The 21888-nt window shown below is 40.4% G+C and overlaps 1 protein-coding gene across 1 annotated transcript in view; it reads left to right on the top strand.

Moving 5' to 3' along the window:
- The window catches only part of MACO1 (macoilin 1), a 94766-nt gene that overhangs the window by 34227 nt on the left and 38651 nt on the right, over positions 1-21888 (top strand). Inside the window, exons 2-6 of the mRNA XM_049774729.1 lie at positions 1091-1232; positions 4544-4670; positions 10333-10456; positions 15119-15297; positions 20460-20961. Of these exons, the coding sequence (XP_049630686.1) occupies positions 1091-1232; positions 4544-4670; positions 10333-10456; positions 15119-15297; positions 20460-20961 (1074 nt within the window). The remainder of the gene's footprint in view (positions 1-1090; positions 1233-4543; positions 4671-10332; positions 10457-15118; positions 15298-20459; positions 20962-21888) is intronic.

The raw sequence follows: 21888 nt of genomic DNA, 5'->3' as shown, positions 1-21888 counted from the left end.
TACAACGTGCACTTTGTGTTCTGACACTTTGACTTGTTCAAAGTGTGTTTCTGTTTAAAATAAAATCCAGAGAAAACTAGTACATACATTTACATCTCAGCTAGTTCTAGGCTGGGAAACTTTAGGATTTTTTTCTTGTTGGGTAAAAGTAGGGGATAGGGGCAAATTTGACAGTTCTCTTGGCTTACTTCTAACACAGGGTCACTCCTAGTAGGTGTTGGGACCATATGCTGTGGGCCTTTGAACTGGAGTTGACCACATGCAAGGCAAGTCCCTTATTATCTGTACTATCTTGGGACCCTAGCGATGATGCAATGAGTAGGGTGTTTGTTTTGTTCACAGATGACCTGGGTTTGCTTCTCAGCATCCCATATGCTCTCCTAAGCACTGCCAGGAGTAATTCCTGAACATTGAGCTAGAAGCAAATAAATGTTGAGCACTGCTGAATGTGACCCCAAAACTCAATCCAACAAACTTTCTGTACTATCAGACTGGATATTTATCTCTAACGTCTATTTTTGTATCCTTGAAGTTCTCAGTGCTAGACATCTGCTTCCTAAGTTAGTCCCTATTTGGGGAAGCCATTGGTTTTTATTTGGTTCATATAAATGAATACTATATAGGCAAGAGGAGAAAGGAGGAAAAAGACAACTTTCAAGCATATAGGGTTGTACATTAAGAATTTCAGAGACTCTTCAAACAGATGTAGAGGGGTAGGGAAACGTCAAATTTGAAGCCTTTCAACCCTGACATTTTCTTCTAATGAACAGCTTGAAAACTGCAATTTTGTGTATTGCAGAATTTTGCAGTCAGGCACTTGGTACATATTAAGCAGTGATGATATTTAAACTCTCCCACTTCCAATTCTAAAGGAAATTAAGAACTTTTGGTTATGGTCTTGATAGTCATGGGTCTCAGAATGAACATCAGAACTTTTATTATTTATTTGGTGATGACGTAGCATCTTTGTGTCCTTTAACTCCATTTATTTTATGCAGATAAAATTAAGATTTTGTCTTTTAAATAGAAATGATTCATTTTTCTAGTTCTTCATAACTGACTTTGAACTCTTTATTTTTATATTTTCCAGTACATTTTTATACCTGAAATTTCTGGTGGTATGGGCACTTGTCCTCCTGGCAGATTTTGTTCTGGAGTTCAGATTTGAATACCTGTGGCCATTCTGGCTTTTCATCAGAAGCGTCTATGATTCCTTCAGATACCAGGGACTGGTATGTTTACTAATAATATTTTTTCAAGTATAGAGGTTTTAGTTACCATTCTGAGAAAAGCATAGTAACAACAGTGAACTAATTAAAATTATATTAACTATTCTTAGAATTGGGAAGAACTAATTGAGTCTGTGGTCCAAAACTAATTTCTAAGGCTATTTTACCTAAACCCATTAATCACATCATGGTGCTTCCTCCTTTTGTCAGAAGAGGAGAGAGAAGGGGGAGTTTGGGAGGGAGACAGGAAATAGAAGCAGTAATAACTGCTTAGTCCTACACTGTAGTATTTGTATTAATGATTGGGTTAAAATTAGAGCATTACTTCTATAACTTCTTGGTTTTAGGATCATTATACACTCTTAAAAAATTGAGGTTATTGGGGCCGGTGAGGTGGCGCTAGAGGTAAGGTGTCTGCCTTGCAAGCACTAGCCAAGGAAGGACCACAATTTGATCCTCTGCCGTCCCATATGGTTCCCCAGCCAGGGCCAATTTCTGAGTGTTTAGCCAGGAGTAACCTCTGAGCGTCAAATGGGTGTGGCTGAAAAAACCAAAAAAAAAAAACAAAAAAAAAAACTGAGGTTATAAGGGACCGGAGTGATAGCACAGCGGTAGGGCATTTCCTTGCATACATCCAACCAGGTTTGATCCCCGGCATCCCATATGATCCCCAAGCCTACCAGGAGTGATTTCTGAGTGCAGAGCCAGGAGTAACCCCTGAGCGCCACCAGACATGGCCAAAACAAAACCAAAAAAATGAGGTTATCAGAGAGGCATTTTTAAAATATGAATTATTTCTGTACATAAATACTTTATTAGAAATTAAATTAGTTAGTAATTTGCTAAAACATACAGAAACAAGGAGATAGCTTAGAGGTCTGAGTGATCTCTTTATATGTGCAAAGCCCCCAATTGGAAACATGTTTATTTTTATTTATTTGGCCTCCCAAAAATGTTCAGAGGCTTCAGGATTTACTCTCAGCAATACCTGGTCTCCTGAGTCTGTAGTTTAATGCACTGCTCAGGTCCTGTGGTGCCAGGACCACCAGGCTAATTCCTTAGGGGCCACCAAAGCCATTCCTAGTGGTTTAGGTCCTCTAAGGCCACACTGGCCACACCAGTGCTGGGGGTAGGAGTATGTAGTGCCAGTGGTTGAACTCTTGGCTTCCCACATACAAGACAAATGCTGTTGCTCTACATTCCTGACTTTGGAACCCCAGTGTTACATGTTCCCCACTTCTGAGCACAACTGGAGGCCCCTCAAGTTCTGCCATTTGTGGTGCTGGCAGCCTCCAGAACTACTGGGCATGAACATTGCCAGGCCCTGATATTGAATTATCTTATCTAATTTCCCTGGGAATAGACCCAGGCTTGTTGAATACTCCTTTAGAGAAATCTCCCTTACTCCAAATAGTAATATCAAGTTTATTGCTCATTAATGTGAATTTCTTTTTTTGATTTTTTTGTTTGTTTGTTTTGGGGCAACACCTGGTAATACTCAGATGTTACCCCTGGTTCTGTGCTCAGAAATTACTTCTGGCAGGATCGAGGGACCATTTGGGTTGCCGGGAATTGAACCTACATTGATAAACCCGGGTTGACTTTATACAGGCAAATGTCCTACTTGCTGTGCTATGCTCTGGCTCTGTGAATTACTTTGTGTGTGTGTGTGTGTGTGTGTGTGTGTGTGTGTGTGTGTGTGTGTGTGTGTGTCTGTCTGTCTGTCTGTCTGTCTGTCTGTCTGAGATAAAGCCTAGCACTACATACATGCAAGGTATATTCTCTACCAGCCCTGCAAATTTTTCAGGGGTTGATTTTCCTAAATTGATTGTATTTAGAGAGCCACGTGATGCTTGGCTAGTAGTGTGAAAATGAAGGTTCAGTCCTCAAACCAGTCAGTGCTAGGTGCCACTAGAGTTACCCTGAAGGTGCTTGTGGCCATCAGAGCTGTACACAGAAGGATTGGAGGTTCATGCAGTGCTGAGGATTGAGCTTGGAATCTCTACATCCAAAGTATGTGCCCTAGCCTTTTGAGCTATCTCCAAGGCCCTCACCTTAAGGACTTTATTTTTTTCAGAGAAAAAATATTGTTACTTTTTTTTTCGGGGTGGGGGGGCATACCCGGTGATGCTCAGGGGCTACTCCTGGCTAAGCACTCAGAAATCACTCCTGACTTGAGGGGACCATATGGGACGCTGGGGATCGAACCGAGGTGCGTCCTGGGTCAGCCGTGTGCAAGGCAAACATCCTACCACTTCACTATCGCTCCGGCTCTGAGAAAAATTATTTTTTAAAATGATTAGAAAATGTCTACATTTTTACAAATCTTTTAAAGTTGTAACTTAATGGAAGACAGCTGTATTATTACTACTTCTGAACTCAGTTAATTGCAAATATACATCATGTAGCTTCCACTGTACTCCTGAGTAAATGAGCAAGAAAAGGGGCAGATAATATCTTAGCATTATTATGAAAGGGATTTTTGACATGAAGGACTCCTAAAAGAGAGCCCAGTGATCAACAACTTTGGAGAAGTATTGGATTAGAGCAAAGAGCAAATAGATCTGAGCCTGTTCCCTTAGTGAGTTTCAGTGGGGATTTGTCCTGTAGTCACAATTTAAATCTGTACCAATGCCTTGTTTACAGCAAATTTGACCTGTTTTGTCACAGAAAACTTGTGCTTTGGAACTATGATTTCAAGCTTATGTTTTATTGATAATTGATAGTATGCCAAATCGTGATAGTAGTAGTATGCCCAGAGGAAGTCTGCATTTTAAAAATAATACCATGAGTACAGCAGGTAGGACATTAACCTTGAATGTGGTAGACTGATATTACATGGGTTAGATCCCTGGCACCCCGTATGGTCTCCTGTGTGCCAGCAGGAGTGATTTCCTGAGTACAGACCCAGGAGTAACCCCTGAGCATTTCTGAGTGTGGGTCCCTCCAAAAATATTTGTTAACACCAATGAAATTGGTATTGTGATTCATCCATATTCATTAAGGAGACTCTTTTGAAATATTTTTTGAGAGAGAAAATCCCTTAATATTTAGTTCTTAGGTAAACTATGGAGTGCAAATGATCTCATTTTGAACCAACCTCAGTTCTGGTCTACATTTTTTTTATGTTGAGTCTATAAATAATACTATTATTCAACGTGAAATTAACAGCTACTTTTTACATGATTTTAAATACTTTAGCTGTTGCAATGTGCTTATTATACACATTTCGTGTTTTATAATGTTTGTTCAGCTTGCTTTTAATAATATGTCTGAAAATAAAAGTTCTAAGATATGTTTTTTCCCCCCTTTAGGCCTTCTCAGTATTTTTTGTTTGTGTAGCATTCACGTCGAATATAATTTGTCTGCTGTTCATCCCCATACAATGGCTTTTTTTTGCTGCTAGCACATATGTATGGGTTCAGTATGTATGGCACACAGGTAAGTTTTAATGGCTTCTTAAATGGGAAGAAATCTTGTATTAAAACTTTCTATTATGGTTAATTTTCATACTAGATTGTAACATTACCTTTAAAATGAAGTTTTTTTTAATTTTTAATTATGAGAACAATGATGCAAAGAGGACAAGGTAAAGTTACAGTGAAAGAACAATCACCTATAAACAGTTCTCAGAAGAAATCCCCTTGCTGATGCCTAAATATTGAACTTACAGTCAAAAAATCATTAAGAAAAATAAGGCAGAACCCATGTACAATTACTTTGTCCACAAGTCCCCAGATTGTAGGACATTATAACATTTCTTAGCAGTACACAAAGCAACCTAAAGCCATGAGATTTATGTGACTCCTTAAAATGAAGTGTTTTATATTAATTTTAAAATTGGAGCATTTATATTTTGATATTTTAATTCTAGACATTTTCACTAGCAACTGTCTTTATGAAGATTCCTCTTATTTTGGTTGTTGAGGTGATTTCTATTTAGGTAGCCTTGGAACTAGCCATGTACCAAATAGAAAAAATATTCATGGAGTTTCATCATTGAAAGGAATGTCAGAAGTTTTTGTTGAGTCCTTATTTGGTACAAGAATTTCCATAGCATCCCCAGGGAATGATGATTTTTCTCCCTTATGGAAAACCTACAGTGACAGCGTACTTATTACTGTTGTTTTAGGGCAGCTGAAATAGAAAATTCTTCATACTGAGCCAACATTTTTTCTCCTTAACACTTTTGACCCTACATGTGTGTTTTGGGGGTCTTACTGATCTTTCAGAGGATTTAATAGGATTTTTCCTGGGGGGAAAAAGGGTATATACAAAAATGTTTTTGTTTTTGTCTTTTGATTTTTGGGCTCACATTGGGGCCACTCAGGGGTTACTCCTGGCTATGCCCTAAGAAATTGCTCCTGGCAGGTTCAGAGGACCATGTGGGAAGCCGAACCTGGGTTGGCCACATGCAAAGCAAACGCCCTATCTGCTGTGCTTTACAAAACTTTTAATTTACACACCCCAAGGTCTTTTTATGTTGCCAGAAGACTTTCCGCTCAGGTATGGGCGATGACATCCTGCCTCAGTAGCTGAAGATCTTGTTATTTGTGTAGGTCTTAGGACGAAGGCTAGGAGAGAGGTTTTTTTGTTTGTTTCCTTGTTTTTTTTTTTTTGTTGTTTTTTTTTTGTTTTGTTTTGTTTTGTTTTGTTTTTACAGTTCTAGGATTTCTGTTTCATCACTGTTGTTGTAGTCAGCCTTCTTTGGTTCGTGGACTTGGGTTTTTGCCCAGATCCTAGGTCAGAGCCTATAGTCTTTCAGCATGGTTCCAGATGTTCTGCTCAGTTGCATCAAGCTGTACTGGGGGAAACAGCTGCTCTAGCATACGGCGAGTAGAGGAGGGGAAGAGGGATGCATGCTGGGAACAGGAGTGGAGGGAGGACAACACTGATGGTGGGAATGCCCCTCATTCATTACTACTATGTGCCTTAAATATTACTGTGAAAGATTTGTAATTCACTTTCCCCACAATAAAAAAAAAAAAGTTTAAGGAATCTGTATACCATTCTCTGAAGCAAATATGGGGACGCTATATTAAAACACACTGAATGAGTATGATCTCACAACCATATATAATTTCTTTATAGATTCAAAGATACTGTCATAGTTTATTAACTCTATTTTAGGTTTTCTTAGCTTTTCCTGTTTTGAACACTTGCACCATCCAAATTATCCTAGGTTTTTTTTTGGCCTTTTTTTGTATTTTTATTTTCTGGTTTTGGTCCACACCCAGCAGTGCTTAGAGTGTACTCCTGGCTCCATGTTTGCAGGTGGTCACAAAAGAACATCAGGTCCAGAACCTGGTCCTCCTGCAAGCAGAGCTTGCACTTAGCAATTGAATGATGTTGCTCTAGCCTCACATCTCCCTAATTAATATCTAAAGTTAACCTGAATGGCTAAATAGTACTTTTAACCAAAATGTGCTAGTTAGGGTGTGTTCTAACTAGAGTGGAGCTCTGTAGTCACCTCCCTTATTTGTAGAGTTATGCTATTTCAAACAGAGGGGATTCTTTTGGGAAGTGGGGGGTATATTTGTTCTGTGTTAAGTGCCACTCCTACCTTTATACAGAGGAACCATGTCTAGTTGTGCTTTGGGACTTATTTGCGGTGCCAGAATTTAGACAGGGTTGTATCTACAGCTACTTCCTAGGCAAGTACCTTAACCTTTGTGCTCCCCCTCTGCCCTGAGATGAGAGATATTTTTATAGTTTCATTCTGTTGTGAATGCTAGAATGTGGGATGCATAGAGATGTACTATTGACTCTCAGAATGTCACAGTTGTATGGAAATTGAGTCACAGGTTTAGTGGCAGTAAGAGGCTGATGATGGGCTGGAGAGATGGCATGGAGGTATGGTGTTTGCCTTGCATGCAGAAGGCCGGTGGTTCGAATCCCGGCATCCCATATGGTTTCCTGAGCCTGCCAGGAGCGATTTCTGAGTGTAGAGCCAGAAGTAACCCCTGAGCACTGCCGAGTGAGACCCACAAACCAAAAAAAGAAAAAAAAGAGGGTGATGATAGCCTATGTAAGACGCACAAATAAAATCAGTTAAAATATCTTTTGTAAACTTGATTTTCTTCATTTTTTTTCCTTTCATATCTGCCTTGATTTGTTACTTTGAAGGGGGGCAGACTTGCCTGTGCTTTTTTCTCATTCTGTGCCCAGGGATCACTCCTTATAGGCATGGAGGACTATTGTGGTGTCAGGGACCAAACCCTAGTTGGACTTGTACAAGACAAGCACCTTGTCCACTGTACCATCTCTTTGGCATCCTCTGTAGGCATGGAGGACTATTGTGGTGTCAGGGACCAAACCCTAGTTGGACTTGTACAAGACAAGCACCTTGTCCACTGTACCATCTCTTTGGCATCCTCTGATTGGTTTTATAAGCTAGTATAATATTTTCTTAGTCTACTTTCCTCTAATTAGTAATTATTTTATCTCAGTTTTTTGTTTTTGAACCACATCTGATGGTGCTCACTTGCATTTACTCTAGGCCTTGTCCTTAAGAATCACTCATAGAGAATCTGGGGACACCACAAGCAATTTTTTAGGGTTTGAGCCCCAGGTCTGCTGCATGCAAGTCAAACACCATATTCACAGTACTATCTCTCTAGTTTAATATATCTCAGTTTTTACTTGAAACTTCTTTTTCTGGACCATAGTTTCTACTGAGTTGCCATTTACACTTCTCATTCTCTTTAGTTCTGTTTCTTCTCTGTCAATCTTAAAATGAAATAATCTAAATAGTATATAAGGGAGCTTTCATCCCAGATAATCTATGACTCTGATGAGCCCATAAATTACTTTAATAATATCTTAGTAGTTGAGAGAAACTACTTATAACAATTAATAGTATCTTTTGGAAATGAGTTCAGTGGGTAACCCATAGAACAGTAATGAGGCTAATATTATAGATGGTTCTGGTTTCTCTTTAGACCTAAGCTCAGAAATGCATATTTGAATAGTTCAGTTGTCAAATATGTTTTAATTTGGTATGACTACTATTCAAAAATAATTATAATCTTACTGAGCTCAATAAATATGAATGAATGTAAAAAATATGAATGAATGTAATTTACATAATGTGAGACTGAATTCTAGTTGTTTAAATTTTAAATTCTTCCTTTAAAATATTAGAAATAGTAAATGAAATTATAAATGCCAGTGAACAATATTTATTTTGTCTTCAACAATTTTGGGAGTCCACACTTGCCTTGCTCAGGGCTTACTCCTGGCTTTGCATTCAGGAATCACTCCTGGTCATGTTTAGGGAAATATATGGGGCATGGAGGATTGAATCCAGGTTAACTTTACCTGCTGTACTATCTCTCTAGCTCTAATTTAAAGTATTTTCCCCAGTTTTTCTGTAATAGGTCCTTACAAGCAGGCTCAGATGGTCTATTTGGGGCAGGCATGGGATGGGACAGATCAAGCTGTACTCCTGGTTTTGTGCTGAAAGATCTCTCCTGGCAGTATTTAGAGGGCCATATTTGGTTTCTTGGAACCTGACACTATAGCGCAAGGCAAGTGGCTTGACTCCTGTACTTTCTGACCTTAGAAGCAGACTTTGTTAATACGGCCCAGCTTGTATATCTCTGGGCTTGACTTTACTGTTTAATAAAGTAAATTTATAGTTGGACTTCCTGACTTCATTAATATTTTATGATTATATTTTACCCCAAAGATCTTTATCAAAAAGTCATTTAGAGGGCCCGGAGAGATAACGCAGCGATGTTTGCCTTGCAAGCAGCTGATCCAGGACCCAAAGGTGGTTGGTTCGAATCCCAGTGTCCCATATGGTCCCTCGTGCCTGCCAGGAGCTATTTCTGAGCAGACAGCCAGGAGTAACCCCTGAGCTTCTTCAGGTGTGGCCCAAAAACCAAAACTAAAAAAAAAAAAAAAAAGTCACTTAGAACTCAAGTCCTTGGGGCCAGAGTGATAGCACAGTTTTGGTAGGGCATTTGCCTTTCACATGGCTGACCCAGGTTTGAACCTTGATATCCCCTATGGTCCACCAAGCCTGCTTGGAGTGATTTCTAGGCTGAGCCAGGAGCGCCTGCCAGGTGTGGCCAAAACCAAACAAACACAGACAGACAAAAAACTCTCATCCTTGATTTTTCCTCTTTTTCTGTCTTTTAAAATTGCTTATATATACAGGCTCAAAAAGTTGTCCCAATTTTATTGCTAAGCATGGAAATAAATTTGACTAATTTGTTTTTCATTTTTGGGGGAATCAGGTTTTGGGATCACATCTGATAGTGGTACTCAGGGTTTACTTCTTGCTCAGGGCCTACTCCCTGCAGTACCTGGGGGAACATATGGAATGCCAAAAATTGAAACAGTCTACTGAGGGCAAGGGAAGCACCTTCCCTCCTGTTCCATCTCTCTGATTCCTTTCTTTTACCTTTCACCTATCTGGTATGTTGAAAATGGAATCTTAGGGCAGGAAATGTGGCTCTGTAGTAGTGTTCTTACCTTGTATGATGAGGCCCTGAGTTCAATCTTCAGCACTATTTAATACAAAGAGAAAAATAAAGTTTCTCTCTCTAGTCACTATTAAGTTGGACTTCTAAATATTTTGTAGGATCTATAATTTTTATTTTATGATTTCAAATTATTTTATTCAGTTGCTTTTTTTTTATTCATTTGTAGGAGCTCTTTTTATGCTAGTGCTATGATTCTTTTACAGATATTCTAAAAATTTATGCCAGATATTCTAAAAAAAATTATTTTGGGGGGACCAGAGTGATAGCATAGTTGCAGGGCATTTGCCTTGCATGCAGCCAATCCAGGACAGATGGTGGTTCAAATCCTGGCATTCCATATGGTCCCCTGTGCCTGACAGGTGCTGTTTCTGAGTGCAGAGCCAAGAGTAACCCCTGAGTGCCACCGGGTGTGAGCCAAAAACCAAAAAAATTTTTGTCTATGATGCCATGGCACTTTATTGACACATAAAAGTTTTCAGTTTGGATCAAATTACTTTTTAAGTAGTTTAAAAGTCTTAATGAATGTTACTGTAGTCAAACCAGTCTTCCAAATAACCCATCTGTTATGTTAATGTGTCATTGATGCTTGTCTTTCTGCTACTTTCCCACAGAAAGGGGAGTGTGTTTGCCTACAGTGTCCCTCTGGATACTCTTTGTTTATATTGAAGCAGCAATTAGATTTAAAGATCTCAAAAATTTTCATGTAGACCTTTGTCGTCCATTTGCTGCTCATTGGTAAGTATTATGCATTCTTAATCTGTAATTCAGTTCATTGTTTTCAAATTACAGGTAAGTTGAATTGTGACTTTTTTTTTTTTTTGTGGTTTTTGGGTCACACCCGGCAGTGCTCAGGGGTTATTCCTGGTTCCAGGCTCAGAAATTGCTCCTGGCAGGCACGGGGGACCATATGGGATGCCGGGATTCGAACCGATGACCTCCTGCATGAAAGGCAAACGCCTTACCTCCATGCTATCTCTCCGGCCCCGTGACTTTTTTTTTTATAGAAATTTGACATAAATCCAGGAAAGAACATAATATGGTAGTAAAGATTGTGAGTTTTCTTTGTAGGAACATGAGAATTTGAATTCTTTATCTATCTTTGTTGCCTTAATTGTACGTCTTCTAAATTGTAGTTCTGTACGTGTAATTTTGGAGACCTGTCTGATGAAGTTGTGGGAAACATGAAATGAGAAGTATTTAACTTAATGCTGAGCACATAGGTATCTGATAAACTATGTATGCATTTTATTGTAACCAGATAGTGATTCCAAAAAGTCTTTATGAAATGTATGGCAATTTTATAAGCTTAAGTGAAAATTTTAATTTCTTAGCCTAATTATAAAAGTAAATATTAATGATTTTAAAAGAAATGTTATTAGAATCATAGCTATAGTATAGCAGGTAGGATACTTGCCTTGTACAAAGCCAACCTGGTTCAGTCTCCATTCCATATAGCTCTTAAGCACTGCTAGGAGTAATTACTGAGTGTAGAGCCAGCATTTATCCCTGAACATTGTGAAAATATCCCTGAACATGTGACTTAAAACAAAAACAAAAACAAAAATAAAAGAGGGACAGAGTGATAGCACAGTGGCAGGGCGTTTGCTTACATGCTGCCGATCCAGGACTGACTGTGGTTCAAATCCGGCATCCCATATGGTCCCCCGTGCCTGCCAGGCTCGATTTCTGAGTGCAGAGCCAGGAGTAACCCCTTAGCGCTGGTGGGTGTGACCCAACTCTCCCAAAACAAAAACAAAGAAATAAAGAAATGTTATTTCTTCTGTGAAGTATAACTGATTATATATATTTAACCTTAATTATTACATATTTTTTAAACTTTAGCTTTATTTATTTGGTTTTGGGCCATACCATGCTCAAGGCTTATTCCTGATTCTGTTCTCAGGGATAACTCCTAACAGTGCTCAGGGAACCATATGGGTGCTAGTGATTGAACCTAGGTAGGCCTCAGGCCACTCTGGCCCATTAGTTTTTTGTCATTTTTAAATTTTTTTTTTTTTTTTTTTTTTTGGTTTTTGGGTCACACCCAGCGGTGCTCAGGGGTTACTCCTGGCTGTCTGCTCAGAAATAGTTCCTGGCAGGCACGGGGAACCATATGGGACACCGGGATTCGAACCAACCACCTTTGGTCCTGGATCGGCTGCTTGCAAGGCAAACACCGCTGTGCTATCTCTCCGGGCCCCATTTTTAATTTTTTATTGAGACCATTGTGTATTACAAATCCTTCATAGTTGTATTTCAGGCATATGGTGACAGTGAATTAGGGCCATTCCCACCACCATTGTTGTTGTTTTTTTCCCACCACAATTGTTGACCTCCCACCATGCCCGTTAGTCTTATTTATTTTAAAGATTTGGTCCAGACTTGGCTATATTTTCGGCTCTTTGCCTGGGAATTGCTCTGGGCCATGTGGTATGCTAGGGATTGAGCTGGGTCACCTACATGCAAAAGCATGTGCTCAATTCATTGAGCTATTTTTCTTGGCTCTGAAATAGGTTTTTGCATTTGTTGTTTGCTATTTCGGTTTTTGCACCACACCTGATCAGTTAGGCTTACTCCTGCCTCTGTGCTCTATAGAAGGTAAGTGCCTTAAGTTCTGTGTTTCCTCTCTGTCCCCCTGAAACAGTTTTGTTTTGTTTTTGAGCCACACCTGGAGGTGCTCCGGGGTTTCTCCTGGCTCTGTGTTCAAAGATCACTCCTGGTGAATTCAGGGGACCATATGGAGTGTCAGGCTTACTGTATTATTACTCTGGCCTTCCCCTGAAATATTTTTAAAAAATGAATTGATTCTTGGGCCGGAGCAGTGGCACAAGCCGTAAGGCATCTGCCTTGCACGTGCTAGCATAGGATGGACCACGGTTCGATCCCCTAGCGTCTCATATAGTCCCCCAAGCCAGGAGCTGTTTCTCAATGCATAGCCAGGAGTAACCCCTGAGCATCACTAGGTGTGGCCAAAACACCACCACCCCCAAAAGAGTTGATTCTTATTTATATGTATGGAAATTGCCACTTGATATAATATTTTTGTTTGGGACTACTCCCCAAAGTACTCAGGATTTACAAGGGCCCAGAATGTAAAATTTTATTATTATGGTTTGGGGACCACATGGTAGTACTCATGGCCCATTTCTGGCTCTGCTCCTGAGTGACCCTTGACAATGCTTAAAGAGCATATGTGGTGCCTAGGATTCAAACTGGGATTGTGCAAGTCAAGTGCCTTAATTTCTGTACCATTTCTCTGACCTGATTTTTTTTGGTTTTGGGGTCATACCCGGCAGTGCTCAGGGCTTACTCTACTGTCTCTACGCTCAGAAATTGCTCCTGGCAGGCCCGGGAGAGGGGGTGAGGAATATGGCTTGCCGAGATTCAAACCACTGTCCTTCTGCATGCAAGGCAAACGCCCTACCTATATGCTATCTCTCCGGCCCTCTGACTCGATTTTTTCGATTTTTGTTGTTGTTGTTTTTTCGGGCCACACCTGTTTGATGCTCAGGGGTTACTCCTGGCTAAGCACTCAGAAATTGCCCCTGGCTTGGGGGGACTATATGGGACACCGGGGGATCGAACCGAGGTCCTTCCTTGCTGGCCCCCTCTGACTCGATTTTTAAACAATTTTATCCCTAATATTTATGGTAGCAACAAGATATATGGGAATTAAGTAAATAATTTTTGTTATTAATATTTGTGGTGCTAATGATAGAATCCAAAGCCTAACACAATCTTTACAACTGGAACCACATCCTTGATCCCCTACAATAATATTTTAATTTTCATAGTTGAATTAAGTAAACTGATCAATAAAAATTTAGCCAGGCCACATTTAGATTAATTATAACTGATAAGTTTAATGTTAATTAAGTTTCATGAGAATATTGATGGTATTTGCAGACTTTAAAATTATATTAATAGGTGGGGCCAGAGAGATAGCATGGAGGTAAGGTGTTTGCCTTTCATGCAGGAGGTCATCAGTTTGAATCCCGGCATCCCATATGGTCCCCTGTGCTTGCCAGGAGCAATTTCTGAGCCTGGAGCCAGGAATAACCCCTGAGCACTGCCAGGTGTGACCCAAAAACCACACACACACAAAAAAATTATATTAATAGGGGCCGGCGAGGTGGCACTAGAGGTAAGGTATCTGCCTTGCAAGCGCTAGCCAAGGAAGGACCGTGGTTTGATCCCCCAGTGTCCCATATGGTCCCCCAAGCCAGGGGCAGTTTTTGAGCCCTTAGCCAGGAGTAACCCCTGAGCATCAAACGGGGGTGGCCCAAAAAACTAAAAAAAAACAAAACTATATTAATAGATTGATGAATTGAATGAAAATATATCAACTTTTTATCCCAGAGATTAGAGTTGTAAGGATAGCTATTTTAATTGGGTGGTACAAGCCAAATATTTGCACTGGTAATAATCAGATTTTAAGTTATTCTTGTATTTATATGTGAAAGAATGTTTAAAATCAAAGTTTACAGGAATAGCTGGTAAAGTAAGCCTCAGACAGAAAGATTAAGTTAGTCGCCTCCTGTATTCTAGTATTAATAACCAGATGAGATTCTTTTGCTACTTTAACATTCTGTAGATATCTTCACCCTAGTCTTATCAGAAGTAATTAGAGTCAGGGACATGATTCAGTAGTAGAACATACTGTTTGCATGTGTGAGGCTCTAGGTTCAATGCCTGATACTCCAAACCAAATCATAAACAGATGCCTAAATCCTAATGTATAGGTTTGCTTAATGTTAATGAAGCACATTAGCCACTGTATCTGATAGTAACTGTGGTGTCCTCTTACAGTTTAGTAGTTCCACTATTATTGGGAGTTTGTTATATTTGCATGTGCCTTTGGAGGGAGTTTGGGGCCACACTCAGCGGCTCTAAGGGGTTACTCATGGCTCTGCTCTCAGAAATCACCCCTGGCAAGCTTGGGGAACCAGATGGGATGTCAGGGATCAAACCTGGGTTGGGGGGCTGGAGCTGTGGCGCAAGCGGTAGGGTGTTTGCCTTGCACACTATATTCTAGGACGGATTGCTGTTCAATCCCCCTCCACCCCTGGTGTCCTATATGGTCCTCCATGCCAGGAGTGATTTCTGAGCGCATATCCAGGAGTAACCCCTGAGCGTCACCAGGTGTGGCCCAAAAACAAACAAAAAAACCCGGTTGGTGTGTTTAAGGCCAATGCCCTACTCTCTGTACTATCATATCACTCTGTCCCTGCATATACCTTTTAATTTCCACATGGATACAACACGTTGATGGATCTACTGAATGCTCAACTACAATAATTATCTAGACTTTAATTTTTATTTCAGCCATAGGTATCCTCATGCTTTTATTGTATGTTTTTAAATTGGTAGTTACTGATTAGATTATCTTTCTTCTAGTATTGGTTACCCTGTGGTGACTTTGGGCTTTGGCTTCAAAAGTTATGTAAGCTACAAAATGCGGTTAAGGAAACAAAAGGAAGTGCAGAAAGAGAACGAATTTTACATGCAGCTTCTTCAACAAGCCTTACCACCAGAGCAACAGATGCTGCAGAAACAAGAAAAAGAGGCTGAGGAAGGTAGGTCTTTACTCTAAAGTTGATGCCTTAATAGATTAGTCATTTTGTCTCACAGTAGAATTTTTTCCCCAGAAAAATTGATAGATCTTTTTTTCTTTGTGGTTTTTGGATCACACCCAGCAGCACTCAGGGGTCACTCCTGGCTCTACACTCAGAAATCACTCCTGGCAGGCTCGGGGACCATATGGGATGCCGGGATTCGAACCACCATTCTTTAGCATGCAAGGCAAATGCCCTACCTCCATGCTTCTCTCTGTCCAAAAATTGCTAGATCTTTAAAATGTTGCCATTTTCTTGTTTTTGTTTGTTTGTTTGCTTTTCCCTTCTGTTATGTGTAATCATAATTCTAATAGTTTCGAAGTAGGCTTAAACTGGCAATTCCCATTGACACAGGATGCAAGTATATATATATATATATTTTTTTTTTTTTTGGTTTTTGGGCCACACCCGTTTGACGCTCAGGGGTTACTCCTGGCTATGTGCTCAGAAATCGCCCCTGGCTTGGGGGGACCATATGGGACGCCGGGGGATCGAACCGCGGTCCGTTCCTTGGTAGCGCTTACAAGGCAGACACCTTATCTCTAGCGCCACCTTCCCTGCCCCTGCTTTTCCCTTCTGACCATTGCTTTGGTTAGTCATGATTTTGAGGGTTTTGTTTTTGGGACATACTTGGCAATTCTAAGGGGTTCCTCCTGGCTCTGCATTCAGGAATTACTTCTGGTATTTCTTGGGGACCATATGGGATGTAAGTGATTGAACTGGGTTGGCTGTGTGCAAGGGAAATGCTCAGCCTGCTGTACTCTCTCTCCAGCCCCTGTTTGATCATGATTATACAAAGTGGGGGTGATCCTTTCTACCTATTGTCCTAAGACCAAGTGTTTTAATTTTTTTTTTTTTTTTTTTTTGGTTTTTGGACCACACCCGGCGGTGCTCAGGGGTTACTCCTGGCTGTCTGCTCAGAAATAGCTCCTGGCAGGCACGGGGGACCATGTGGGACACCAGGATTTGAACCAATCACCTTTGGTCCTGGATCGGCTGCTTGCAAGGCAAACGCTGCTGTGCTATCTCTTGGCAAGCAAGCCAAGTACCAAAACATGAGCAAATTTGTGTTTAAAAATACAGAGAATTTGGGGCCGGAGAGATAGCATGGAGGTAAGGCATTTGCCTATCATGCAGAAGGATGGTGGTTCGAATTCCGGCATCCCATATCGTCCCCTGAGCACTGCCAGTTGTGATCCCCCCCCCCAAAATATATATATAAAATTTGTTTATGTGTTTGTTTAGTTTTTAGGCCCACACCCAGCGGTGCTTGGGTTATTCCTGGCTCTGTGCTCAGGACTCATTCCCGGCAGACTGGAGGGACAATATGGGATGCCAGGGATTGAACCTGGGTTAACCGCGTGCAAGGCAAACAAGTCCTACTCACTGTGCTATCTCTGCAATTCAGGGTTACTCTAAACTCAGAAGTTACTCTTGGGGCCAGAGTGGTAGCACAGTGGTAGGGCGTTTGCCTTTCATGTGGCTGACCCAAGAAGGACACACTTTCGATCCCCATCATCCCATATGGTCTTCTGAGCCAGGAGCAATTTTTGAGCACAGAGCCAGGAGTATCCCCTGAGCGCAGCTGGGTATGGCCCAAAAGACTGAAGAGAAAGAAAAAAATGAAGTTAATCTTGGCAGGCTTGAGGGACCATATGGGATGCCAGGGATTGAACCTGGATTGGCTATGTGCAAGGCAGATGCCCTATCCACTGTGCTATCACTCCGGCCCTGAGAATTGTTTTGTACTCAGAATTATTTTGCACAGGGCAAATATGTCTGGGTTCCATTTTAAATGGTTCTTATAATATACTGTGAATCTTTATAACATGAACTCACTAGTCTTTATAATCAATGGTAATAGAAAAGTTTGCTAGGTTTGAGAGTTAGAAGTTTGACTTGTGTTTTTAGTTGATAACTATTCTTTTTCTTTGGTTTTTGGTTTTTGGGTCACACCCACAGTGCTCAGAGGTTACTCTTAGCTCTGCGCTCAGAAATAGTCCCTGGCAGGCTCAGGGGACCATATGGGTTGCCAGGAATCGAATCAAAGTTTATCAGAGTTGGCCACATGCAAGGCAAACACCCTACCACTGTGCGATTGCTTCAGCACCTTAGTTGATAATTTTGTATAATCTTTTTCTTTGTGGGGTGGGCATACCCAGCAGTGGTCAAGGATACTCCTGGCTCTATACTCAGGAATTGCTCCTGATGGTGCACAAGGGACCATTATGGGATGCTGTGGAATAAACCTAGGTCCGCCATGTGCAAGACAATGGCACCTTATACTCTGTATGTACTGTTGCTCTTGCCCCAATATTTTATATAATCCTAATGTGACACGGAAATATCTTTCTACTTGAATAGACTTTTTTTTTATAGTTTCTTTATTTAAGCACTGAGGTAATAAAATGTTCACAGTTAGGTTTCAGTCATCAAATGTACACCACTCTTCACCAGTGTAACTTTCCCACTACCAGTGTTCCCATTTCCCTTCTGCCTAGTCTTTGGGACAGGCATTTTATTTCTCTCTCTCACTATCATTGTCCTGGTAGTTGTTAGAGTAGTTATTTCTCTAACTGCATTTACCACTCTTTGTGGAAATCTTCATATCATGGCTGGTCCTTCTGGCCCAAATCTCTATTGTCTTTGAGTAGTATTATTACAATTTTTTTCTTTTTTCGTTTGTTTTTGGGTCATATCCGGCAGTGCTCAGGGGTTATTCCTGGCTCTACACTCAAAAATCGCACCTGGCAGGCTCCAGGGACTATATGAGATGCCAGGATTTGAACCACTGTCCTGCATGCAAGGCAAACACCTTACCTCAGGGGTCTCAAACTTGCGGCCACAGGCCGTTTGTGGCCCTCTGTACAACATTTTGTGACCCTGCCCTAGAGGAATCTTTTTCTGTTTTGTTTTGTTTTAGTTGTTTGGGTCACACACCCCCAATGTTCAAGGCTTACTACTGATTTTGCACTCAAGGATCACCCCGACTTTGCCTCCTGCAGCCCCCAGGTAAATTGAGTTTGAGACCCCTGCCTTACCTCCATGCTATCTCTCTGGCCCCATGTCTTTTATTTTTCTTAAATCCCACAGATAAATTTTTTTTAATTTTTAATTTAATTTAATGTTTTGGAATTTGGCTTTTTGGTCACACCTGGTGATGCTCAGGGTTTACTCCTGGCTCTGCACCATGATTACAGACATGTTTGTAGTTGGGTTTCATTTATAAAAATGAACACCCCGCCACCAGTGCAGCCTTCCCACCACCAATGCCCCCCATCTCACTCCTGCCTGTATTCAAGACAGGCATTCTATTTCACTCACTACCAATGTCATGATAGTTATTAGTGTAATTATTTCTCTGACTGCAGTCACCACTCTGTGGTAAGCTTCATATCAAGGTCTGGTCTTTCCAGCTGTTTATCTCTATCTATCTATCTTTGGGTATTATTACAATAATATCTTATTTTTCTTAAATTCCACAGATGAGTGAGACTATTCTGTGTCTTATCTCTCTCCCTCTGACTTATTTCACTCAGCATAATAGTTTCCATGTTCATCTGTGTATAGGAAAATTTCATGACTTCAATTTTCCTGATGGCTGCATAGTATGGATCAAACTGAATGAAACACAAATAAGAATCAACACCACTTATTGAAGAGGCTTTTCTTGCTCCATTTTGTGTTTTTTGCCCCTTTATCAAAGATTAATTGATTGTCTGGGGGTCATTCACTGAATACTCAAGTTTATTTCATTGATCAATGGGTCTGTCTTTATTCCATGCTTTTTTGTTTGTTTTGTTTGTTTTTGTTTTTGTTTTTTGGGTCACATCCGGTGATGTTCAGGGGTTACTCCTGGCTATGTGCTCAGAAATTGCTCCTGGCTTAGGGGACCATATGGGATGCCGCCGGGAGATCGAAACGTGGTCCATCCTAGGCTAGCGCATGCAAGGCAGATGCCTTACGCCCTGCATCACTGCTCTGCTCCCAGCCGTGCTGTTTCAATGAAAATTGCTTTGTAGTACAATTTAAAGTTGGGATAAGTGATTCTAAGGGTTGCTTTAGCTATTTGTGGGAATTTATTGTTTCAGATGAATTTCAGGAGTTTTGGATCCACTTTTTTGAAGAATGTCATGGATATCTTAGAGGGTTGCATTAAATCTGTACAATGCTTTGGAGAGTATAGCTATTTTAATGATGCTAATCTTCCCAATCCATGAACAGGGTTTATTTACCACAGAAATTTAAATACCTTGAAATCAACTAAAGAGGTGAAGAATCTATATAAAGAAATTTATAGAACACTGCTTTAAGAAATAAAAGGGGGCACAAGAAAATAAGAGATATAAACCTTTTTATTTGTTTTGGATCACACCTGGTGGTGCAGGGGTTACTTCTGACTCTGCATTCAGAAATCGCTCCTGGCAGGTTCGGGGGACCATATGGAACCAGGGTCCATCCTGTGTTGGCCATGTGTAAGGTAAACATCTTACCACTGTGCTATCTATCCAGCCCCATCTCTTACTTTATTTTTAAGGTCAAAAGGGTATTTGCCGGGGCCGGGCGGTGGCGCTACAGGTAAGGTGCCTGCCTTGCCTGCGCTAACCTTGGATGGACCGCGGTTCGATCCCCCGGTGTCCCATATGGTCCCCCAATCCAGGAGCAACTTCTGAGCGCATAGCCAGGAGTAATCCCTGAGCGTTACTGGGTGTGGCCCAAAAAACCAAAAAAAAAAAAAAAAAAAAAAAAGGGTATTTGCCTTGCATGCAGCCAATCCATGATGGAAAGTGGTTCAAGTCCCGGCATTCCATATGGTCCCCTGTGCCTGCCAGGAGCGATTTCTGAGTGCAGAGTCAGGAGTAATCCCTGAACGCCATGAGGTGTGACCCAAAAACCAATAATAATGATAATTTAAGAACTTGGTATTTTTAAATTATGGTGGTTTTCTAAATGTGTAGTTTCTCAAATTTGATTTGCTTGTTAAATGTAGTTACTGCTTTTAAATTAGCTTTTTAAATGATCTTTTAGTGTGACAGTTTGTTAAATTCATTTGCTCTGTTTTTGTGCAATTAAATATTTTGGTGTGGATTTTTTTGTTTGTTGGCTTGTTTTTGGTATTGTAGCTGCCAAAGGATTACCTGATATGGATTCCTCGATCCTTATACATCACAATGGAGGTATCCCAGCCAATAAAAAACTTTCTACAACTTTACCAGAGATAGAATATCGAGAAAAAGGAAAAGAAAAGGACAAAGATGCCAAAAAACATAACCTTGGAATAAATAACAACAATATTCTACAACCAGTAGACTCTAAAATACAAGAAATTGAGTATATGGAAAACCATATAAATAGTAAAAGATTAAACAATGATCTTGTGGGAAGTACAGAAAATCTCTTGAAAGAGGACTCATGCACTGCTTCCTCAAAAAATTACAAAAATGCCAGTGGAGTTGTGAACTCCTCACCTCGAAGTCACAGCGCCACAAATGGGAGCATTCCTTCCTCATCTAGTAAAAACGAGAAGAAGCAGAAATGCACTAGCAAGAGCCCAAGTGCACATAAGGACTTAATGGAAAACTGTATTCCTAATAACCAGCTAAGCAAACCAGATGCATTAGTAAGGTAAGTGTGTATGCTTTGTTCTAACCAACACCGTCCAAGTGACTTAGGTCTTAAAAAGCAAACACTTCCATAGACGCTTATAAAATTCTTTGTAATCAGATACTATGGCTATTAATTCTTCAGTGCTTAACAGTTTAGTATTATTTCATATGGGTTGTTATCTTGTGCCATTATCTTGAAGTGTTAACTCCAGTTCTTGCCAGTGTTCTAAGTTAAGAGGTGTCAGTGATTACTTTCAGCATTCACAGATTTATGTGCAACTTGATTTTTCTAGTGGTATTAAGAGAGGTATTTCTTTTAGTCTGTATTGTTTCCTGTTTGTATATTCAAATTCTTTTGACATAAAAGAACCTCAAAAAGATCTATGTTTTGTTAATGTAAATCTCTTATCAGGCAGATGCAAGAGGAAATGGGTGTTAGTAAAAGTTGTCCTTGTGTGTCTGCTTTCTTTTATAATCATTTAATTAGCCCAAATAACTCAGGAAAAGTTAGATTTGAAAAGTAATCTCATGAGTTTATATAGCAAGTCCGTGGGTGAGATTCTTGCCTTGCAAGCAGCATCCTAGATTTGATTCCTTGCACCCTATATGATACTCCTAGCCAACCTAAGCTGAGCAGAACTGGTGTGGCCCTCAAAGAAAGTAAAGCGAAAAGAAATAAGTAGTTTATTTCTTATTAGATCAGAATTATGCATAATGTTATCTGTGCAATATAAGACACGATTTTCATCATGTATGCTCCTTTTCTCATTTTTTATTTATATTTTTAAACTTTATTGATTGATTGGTTTTTGGGCCACACTCAGCAGCGCTCAGGGATTACTCCTGGTTCTGCGCCCAGAAATCATTCCAGATGGGCTCGGAGGACCATATGGGAGGCTGGATATTGAACCGGGTCTATCCTGGGTCAGTGGTGTGCAAGGTAAAC

Source organism: Suncus etruscus, chromosome 6 (assembly GCF_024139225.1).
Source record: "Suncus etruscus isolate mSunEtr1 chromosome 6, mSunEtr1.pri.cur, whole genome shotgun sequence".
Classification (NCBI taxonomy): Eukaryota; Metazoa; Chordata; class Mammalia; order Eulipotyphla; family Soricidae; genus Suncus; species Suncus etruscus.
The sequence above is the reverse complement of the archived record's forward strand: the minus strand, read 5'-3'. Positions and strand labels throughout refer to the sequence as shown.